An 8,072-nucleotide genomic window follows, 5' to 3' on the forward strand; every position below is an offset into this window, starting at 1 on the left:
CGAAGGACAGGGTGCACATTCTAATATGCCTATGGGCCATCTTGATAAGAGATTTGGCCAAGTTGAACTCGTAATGCAAATGTAACAAGCAGAGAAAAGATTTAGCCTGTTGAACAAAAATGTCGACTAGGACAAAATCCGATAAATTGACGATGGATATATAAGTAACCCTGCAATTGGTACGGACAGTATTGACTGTACGAGAGGCAAATCTGCGTTGCATGAATGTAGCCAATGTATGTCAACCTCTAAAGCTGTTGCTGCTGGCCTAAGTAGGCAAATTTTGCGGCATATCAACACCCAAATCTCATGGAGTGCACAAATAAGATACAGCAAAGGGGCGACTTGACTTGAGCCCGGCATAATAGTTGCGGAATGGGCCAAACTCAGCGATCAGGCTTTCCATCGACAATGACAAGCTGTAAGCAATGAGTCAATGTTACCAAGCATGGGCCTGAAAGGTGATTTTGCTTGGAATTGGTGTGGAAGTGGAATTACAGTAAAGTCTTTTGAGAACTCGCTGTAGCCCATCTTATCTTCAATCATTCACGTCTGGAGAGAGTAACCGGACTCTTCTCCCTTGGCTAGCAGAGCGTTGCATCTTTTCCATTCGCTTTCGCTTCTTGCTATCTTCAATCGACTGTGCATGTGCCAGTACAGATTCCCATGTTGGATCTGCCAGCAATTCGGTCGTGCTAGGTCGATCGTGGGGTTCCCAGGCTAGCATTTGTCGTAACAGGGCTGCAAATGACTCTTTCATAAAGCCCTTTTCGATCTGCGTATCCAGAGTCTTTTGCAGGGCTTGGTAAGATGCTTTGGTTATCTTGATACCGCTTGGTGGTCGCACGAAAGCGAAGAGCCAAGAAGCAGCGAGTGCCCAGATATCAACTTTCGTTCCATCCACGGTTTTCCGATTTCGCCAAACCTCTGGGGCGACACAGACGCTCTGGTTGGGCTTGTCTGGTTGCTGCATACAAAGGGAGATAACCGCCCTGCTGGGTAATGAGCGATCCATCATTGGCATGGGCTTAGTACCGGGCAAAATAAGTAACGACTCAGGCAGAATATTCCCATGCATAACATCTTGTCGATGTAGTTCGGCTAGCCCTACTAAAGTCTGATGGAAATAAAGAAGACGAGTATTGATGTCAATCTTCTTCCAAGGCATGTTGAGAAAATGGTGTTCAGCAAGTGGCATGGAATAGGATAAACGCCTGCAGCGATGAGAAGCTTCCGGTTCACTGAAGAGACATGGCGGCGACGTCTTGTGTTCACACCAGGCGTCAATTATGCCGAGAACGCCCTTGTCTGGTTTGCCCTTATACTGGCATGCGAGCTGGAGCCGGTGTAGCGTGTGCTGCCGTGATCTGGCTGTTATTTGCAGCTTTTTAACAGCAACTGGCTGTCCAGTGTGAATATTTACACCAGATGTTATAGAAGTGTTTGGAATCTTTTGATGCAGCCATACATTCCAAGACGTCTCAGGGTGCTGTGTGGGAATAAAACTGAGCAGCTGAGAGGGTCGGGAACCATTAAAGCGGCAACCAAGATTCTCATCGAGCTGCGCTTTGACTTTACTCAACTCGCCGTCTTTGACAATGAATTCAAGAGCAAAGCGGTATTGGCCAAAGCGAAGGTAATTCCGTTGTCGCCGCAGAACGCATGTATTGACCTTGCCCAGCATATCCAGTATCAAATCATCATTGTCCACATCGCCTTGCTCGTATATAAGAGGCCGACTAGAGTGTGTCTTGAGCAACAAAACTCCAGACTCCGGATGGAAATGAATCGTAGCGTGAATGTCTTTAATGAATCGTCGAACTGCCGCAGAGCTGGGTGTCTTCCCCGGTGGACACAGGAGAATATCTGGCTCACAACAGCACAATCCTTTCTCAACCAATGCCGGAGATGCACCAGCGCCAATGCGCCATCTGAACCGTCTAGCGTCTGGACTGTCGCATGACAAAGGTATTGATAGTTGGTAGCCGATTGAGTTCTCGTCACTCTTGAGCGTCGGGGGCGATGATTTGTACTGGATGGTTTCTAATAGGTGGATTGCAGCTTCATTATCGGCAGAAAAGACTGCAAACTCGACGTCGCTGGTCACATCGTTGGGTATAGCATCGGAAACAGTCGTTGGTTGTGTCATGAGAGTGGCTGGAGCTGGACAAGGGATTGGCTGAGAAGGGGAACCGAGAGGCAGCAGGAGCTGGCGGTTGACTCAAGGCGAGAGCAAAGAGGCATGAAGAAGCGAGAAGAAGATGGTTAAGAAAGAGACTCTAATAATGCGCATCTCGCAGTGAATTTAGAGAGTCGATTGCGATACTCCAGATCCTTGGATGGGCGCGTTGCGCATGGTGATGCTAAGCTCGCGACATCACGTGATGACGCAATCCCGAGATGGCATCGTCAGCCTCTCAAGTCAACACTCAATCTCCTATACCTACATACAACAACAAATGCTCAATTTCACCACACTGGGCAGCTCACCACAGTTGCCGCCACCATTTCGCAACATCTGTGGGCGCATATTAGCCGATTTACAACATGTCCAAACGGAAATTCAGCAGCGATGCGCCTCTATCGCGCAAAAAGGCCAAATTAGCCCAGGTCCATGATTTCGAAGAATTCAGTACTCTCGCAGCCCCATCGCCGCCTGCATCACAAACGATACCCTCACGGCGCGAGAAACGCAAGAGGATAGACCTTTCACATATTGATTCCGACGACGAGCCGAGCGCGAAGCGGGCCAGAATAGACCAGAGCTCAAACGACGCCACAAACCGTTCACGCAGCTCATCTCCAGAGCCATGGCCAAGCATCGGATATGCGCCGGAAGAAGAAAAGGAGCCGAGTCTCTTGGTAGAAGAATTCCACAAATCATGCACAGAGACAGAGGTGGCATGCAGCTGCCAAACACAAACGATGTATCGGAATCCACTGCCCAGCCCGGAACCTTCAGAAAGAGACACCAGCGACGTTGAAGCGATCGAGCAAACAAGCATTCATATCACTCATCAAATGCAATGTCCTGTATCGAAACCCCAACCTGTGTCTCCACCCAACGCCAGTTCGCCTAGGAAGAAAAATCGAAGTTCGCGTCGGCGAAATGAAAGACGCAGCCCGGCATCATCCCATCAAGAACAGTCGCGACAGCAACAGCAACGACGCAAGAAGAAGAATGAAAATCAGGGCCCGCAGCGAGATGGAAAACCTACACCCACCGTCGAAGAATTTCTGCAGTCAAAGCGATCCTCCCGGCGAGACTCTAAGTGCGAATTGTGGTATCTTAGCGACAACGGCACGGCAAGCGCAGTTAGAAGCATCAGGCGGTGAATAATGCATGAGGATCCAATATCTCGAGCATCAGTTGTCTGAAGGGCATACCCGTTAACCCGGCAGGGCTGGGGGCAGCGGGCAGTTCATCAGTATAACCAACTGCTAGCCACCGTGATAATCATTAGCAGCAGCATCTTTTTGGCATGGTCGTTAATCTGACAGGGTCGGAGGCAGCGGCGAAGTTGAAAAGAAATGCAGTTCATGCTCATCACGATGTGGCTAGTTCCATAGGCATGGTCGTTATCCTGGCAGGGCTGGGTGCAGCGGCGAAGTCTTTGGATGGCTTGTGAAGTTGGATCCTCAGATGGACAATATGGATTTGGATCATAGCGTAGGCGTTTTTCTGTTTTATGATACCCCAGGGCAGTTGAGATTATTTGATACATTCAATTGAGAGATTGGTAAACCTACAACCAAGCATTCGCAGGTTAAAGACATTCTATTATGCTACAAGACGTTTTTACTCTACCATTCCATCCATCATTTTTTCTGCTATTTCACCAATCAGTTTTTCTGCAACGCCAAATACTCCTCGCTAAACGGATAGTCAATGAGTCCCTCAGGAGCGCCCACTTTGTAGAATGAACTGCGGTCATACGCGTTGAGCTCAAGACCTCTCTGGATCCGGAATGGCAGATCAGGGTTCGCGACGTATCGCCTTCCGAAGGCGACAACAATATCCCTGTCCGGGTGCTTCTCAACCAGTTCCAGTGCCGTCTCAGGCAGATAGCCTCCTGTTGCAATAATGGCCTTATCCCAGACTGCCCATGCCCAGTCGAGCTTCTCTGTGCCATCCGTGTAATCGATTCCCGAGACACGAGACTCAATAAGATTCAGATAGCCAATGCCAATGTTATTGATCTTCTTAATAAGATCGGTGAATTGTGGAATGGGGCTTTCCATTCGCATGCCCTGGAAATAGGACCATGGACTCAGCTTGATTCCCACACGTTCTGCTCCAACAGTATCGGCAACTGCTTGGACGACCTCTACAATTAAGCGATTTCTGTTCTCGATGCTGCCGCCATACTCATCAGTCCGCTGGTTGCTCACGTCCTGAATGAACTGATCAAGGAGGTAGCCATTGGCAGCGTAGATCTCAACGCCGTCGAATCCAGCGCGCATGCCGTTCTTGGCTGCTTGGACGTAATCTTGGACTGTGCTCTTGATATCTTCGACGGTCATCTCTTCTGGCGTCTCACTTCCCTCAAAAGGAATGGCACTAGGAGCTTTGATCGTAAACCCATCCTCTTCAGCAGCCGAACGTGAAGCAGTCCTGCCATAGGCCATAAGCTGAAGGTACATGAGGCCGCCTTTGTTGTGAACTGCATCGACGATGGGTTTCCAGCCTTGGATGTGTTCCTCACCCCATATAGCCGAAGTATATGACATACCGCCATGATGTTTAGCGATTGTGGCGGATTCAGAGATAATAAGGCCTCCTGGGATCGAAGTACGTTGAAGGTAATACTCCTTCATGAGGTCGGTAGCGACATGATTTTTGTCGGCACGGAGTCGTGTAAGAGCCGATAATACAACACGGTGGCCAAGCTCTACCTTGCCGAATTTTAGAGGCGTAAATAGAAGAGAGTCTGTAGAGGCCATTATGGTCGACTTTTAAATGGAAAAAAGAGAAAGAAAAAGAGGTAAGTTGATGGTTGATGTTGTTCGTGGAGAGGAAGCTGCTACCCTTGAGCTTAATGTGCTATCAGTTGGCTGGTGCTTATTCCTGTAATGGCAATAGTGTTGACTGGTTTCTTGATGACAAGAGAGATGTATATATAAGGTGATGTAATTGTTCTTAATGCTGTTGGAATTTGAAGAGTAAAAGTGAGGGAGTTGTCAAGATATATATACTTCTTAATAGTTACGAAACTCATAGCAATACCACTTAGTTTTGGTTCTAGAAAGGGCTAATTGGGTCGGAACAAAAAGACCCTATCCTGCAGTATAGAAAGACAACATGAAAAGAACCATATCATCTTGGTAATCAAGCTACCTAAGCATAAGATTCCATTCGCGAGTGTACTATTGGGAAGCTTTCTTTCTTTAGCGCCTGAAAGCAGAGCTTTGATAAGTGTCGGCTACATCAATCGGGAGGTCTTTCCCAAAGAGGAAAAAAAGTTGGAGTGCCCAAACTCCATATCAGGCTAGCTTCCACTGTTACAACGCAGCTGGGCACTTGCTACAGAGTACATTTGGCGCTTTTGAACTCTTCTGCACTTCTGGCTATGACGTTTCGCTTGTTCGAGACGCGACCGTTTATGAGACAACACAAGAATTGACGTTTTTCCAAAGATTTGATAAGCATCAGTAATCTCTAAATGCCAAACCAAATTCCCGCAGCTGTAATCGGAGCGAATGTTTCTTCCCAATTTGTCTTGACACTATCATGTGGTAATGAATGGTAATGATACGGATGGCCTGAGCTCTTGATACTGATAGTTGCGACAACATACTTCTTACGCCACATCAGGCCTTATCGAATATGTGTTTAAATTTGACTTCCATAACCGCATGTGTTGTTCTTCTCACTTGAGCCGAGTTGCCTTTTTCTTTACCGTCATTCCGGTAATAATAACTGTTGTTTTTGATCTTCTTCTTCACAGTAATCTCTATTGCCTTCTCCGCATCTTCGTACACAGAACCACGGCCATTGAATCTCTCATTATAGATCTTTTGGATACAAATATCTTCACCGCGGCACGGTAGACAAGCCTGTTGTCCCGCCCTGGTCTATTGCCTCCAGGCGAAGCCCATTCAACATGCACGCGATGATATTCGACCGCTACTATCATAACCTTTCGTCTACCGATAAAAACTTCTCTGAGTTTCCTATGGAGAGTTAAGGGGTGCCCAATTATCACATGAAGTGATCCGGGACACGCCACCGTTGGGAATTTGTCAACAATGACCGGATTGCACCCCTTCTATTCATGCAACTTCAATAAAAATGTGTATCGTACGTACAATACAAGGTTCTCAGATATCTACCAAGATTCGTACTTTTATTAAAGCAGTGCTATTAACGGAATGATGGACGCCAGAATTTAGACATTTTTAGCTAAATTCCCCAAACGAAAGCCAATCCGGATTTAAGGTTGGTTATCACATACCACTCAACGCTACGCACTGCTTCGTTTGGATAGACCGATATATTATTATATTGGTCGCCAAGCACGATGAACCTAAGTGTCGCCGTTATTAAATGATTCAATTCTTTCTTCTACTTCAATAGTCATGCGTGAATCTGAATTATCATAAAGTAGAACTCAATGCAGATTGCTGAAGTCGGAGATACCGGATCTCAGCCGTTTGCTGTTGGAGAGGATGCTATTTGCCATCGGTATGTTCATCAATCCTTCTTGGACCGGTCTTAAGCGATAAATCCGGCAACCTTTTTCCTATATATCTCAGTGTCATATAAGACCATCGCCAAATTAATTGCAATAGATCTATTCGTTTTGTGTCCAACGTGGCATTTTTCCTGGCTACTCAGCTGCTTTTATATCTGTTGTCTCGAAAGTCAGTGTCGGTCTATTCAAAACTATTTCATAAGTGATGACTGTCTTCTTGATCACCGGCGCCAGCTCGGGCTTAGGCCTTGCTTTGAGTCTTGGGGCCCTACGTCGTGGTCACCGAGTCATAGGGGCAACTCGTGATTCGACTAAAGCCCGTACCGCAAACCCCGAGTTTGAAAGGCTAGGGGGTGTCTGGCTCTCTATGGATGTTTCTAGCTCTTCTTCTGAAGATTGCGTTCGAAATATCGCTGAGAAAGAGAATGTTGATGTATTGATCAATTCAGCTGGATATGCGCTCCTCGGCCCGGTAGAGCAGATAAGGTTTGCAGTCCTGATCTATCTGCTCACGATTCAGTGGTGAGAAAGAATGCTAATGTTTGGTTAGTGACGTGGAAGCCCACGCGCAAATGGAAACAAATTTCCATGGCACGTTGAGAACCGTTCGCGGTGTTCTTCCGACATTCCGCTCTCGCCGATCCGGCACAATCGTCAATATCACTAGTGGCGCAGGCTTCATTGGACTTGCGAGCCGGGGTCTGTATTGCAGCAGTAAATTTGCCGTCGAAGGTCTTTCAGAAGCACTTGCAAACGAGCTCGCTCCGTTTTCCATACGTATAATCATCGCCGAGCCCGGCGCATATAGAACTAATTTTCTGGAAACCTTGACGTTTCCTGAAGCTGGTATTGGAGAGTATTCAGAAACACCTGCTGGGAAAATGATGGAACTTACCAAAGACATGAAGAATCGGAAATTGGGAAACGTCGATAAGGCTGCTAGTGTGCTCCTTGATGTGATACTCGGCTCTGGTGTGGCGGCTGATGAAATAATCCAGAAATGTTTAAGAGTACCCTTGGGCCAGGACTGTTGGCCTCTGGCTAAAAAGGAGGCAGAAGCATGGGTGAAAGAACTGGACACTATAGAGGCCATATCAATGAGTGTCGGAGTAGAAGAATAGGAGGGTCTTGATCTGGGTCCGATTTCGTAGCATTTGAGTGATGACAGAGCATCAAACAAAGAGAATTGTACAAAACGCGGACTGCAAAGTCCTTCATCTCCCAAATACCCCATCCAGCATGTCAACAAGTAACTTCCATCCTATTTAGATGCAATACGTGATCGAGGTACATATATTTTCTGAATAATGGCTGGGGGGGGGGGGGGGGGGGAAACGGAATTTATAAAACCCCCCTATATAAAAGGCCCCCACGAAA

General features: G+C 47.0%; 4 protein-coding genes across 4 annotated transcripts; 2 read left to right on the forward strand and 2 right to left on the reverse strand.

Annotated features, from left to right (window-relative positions):
- Positions 1–380: 380 nt before the first annotated feature.
- On the reverse strand, positions 381–2,351 carry V8C40DRAFT_54560 (kinase-like domain-containing protein). Its single transcript, XM_083223106.1, has one exon. The coding sequence runs from the start codon at positions 2,147–2,149 to the stop codon at positions 539–541; it is 1,611 nt and encodes a 536-aa protein (XP_083071297.1). The 5' UTR covers positions 2,150–2,351; the 3' UTR covers positions 381–538.
- Positions 2,352–2,446: 95 nt separating this feature from the next.
- Positions 2,447–3,787, forward strand: V8C40DRAFT_250423 (uncharacterized protein). Its single transcript, XM_083216973.1, has one exon. It carries the CDS (start codon positions 2,548–2,550, stop codon positions 3,334–3,336), a length of 789 nt encoding a protein of 262 aa, XP_083071298.1. The 5' UTR covers positions 2,447–2,547; the 3' UTR covers positions 3,337–3,787.
- V8C40DRAFT_280790 (alkene reductase) lies at positions 3,382–4,996 on the reverse strand. The gene has a single exon (XM_083221458.1). The coding sequence runs from the start codon at positions 4,942–4,944 to the stop codon at positions 3,844–3,846; it is 1,101 nt and encodes a 366-aa protein (XP_083071299.1). The 5' UTR covers positions 4,945–4,996; the 3' UTR covers positions 3,382–3,843.
- A 1,795-nt stretch (positions 4,997–6,791) lies between these two features.
- On the forward strand, positions 6,792–7,879 carry V8C40DRAFT_250424 (uncharacterized protein). Its single transcript, XM_083216974.1, has 2 exons — positions 6,792–7,181; positions 7,246–7,879. Exons 1-2 carry the CDS (start codon positions 6,901–6,903, stop codon positions 7,814–7,816), a joined length of 852 nt encoding a protein of 283 aa, XP_083071300.1. The 5' UTR covers positions 6,792–6,900; the 3' UTR covers positions 7,817–7,879.
- Positions 7,880–8,072: the final 193 nt, after the last annotated feature.

This window comes from Trichoderma camerunense (assembly GCF_050948025.1).
Source record: "Trichoderma camerunense strain CBS 138272 chromosome Unknown V8C40scaffold_13, whole genome shotgun sequence".
NCBI lineage: Eukaryota > Fungi > Ascomycota > Sordariomycetes > Hypocreales > Hypocreaceae > Trichoderma > Trichoderma camerunense.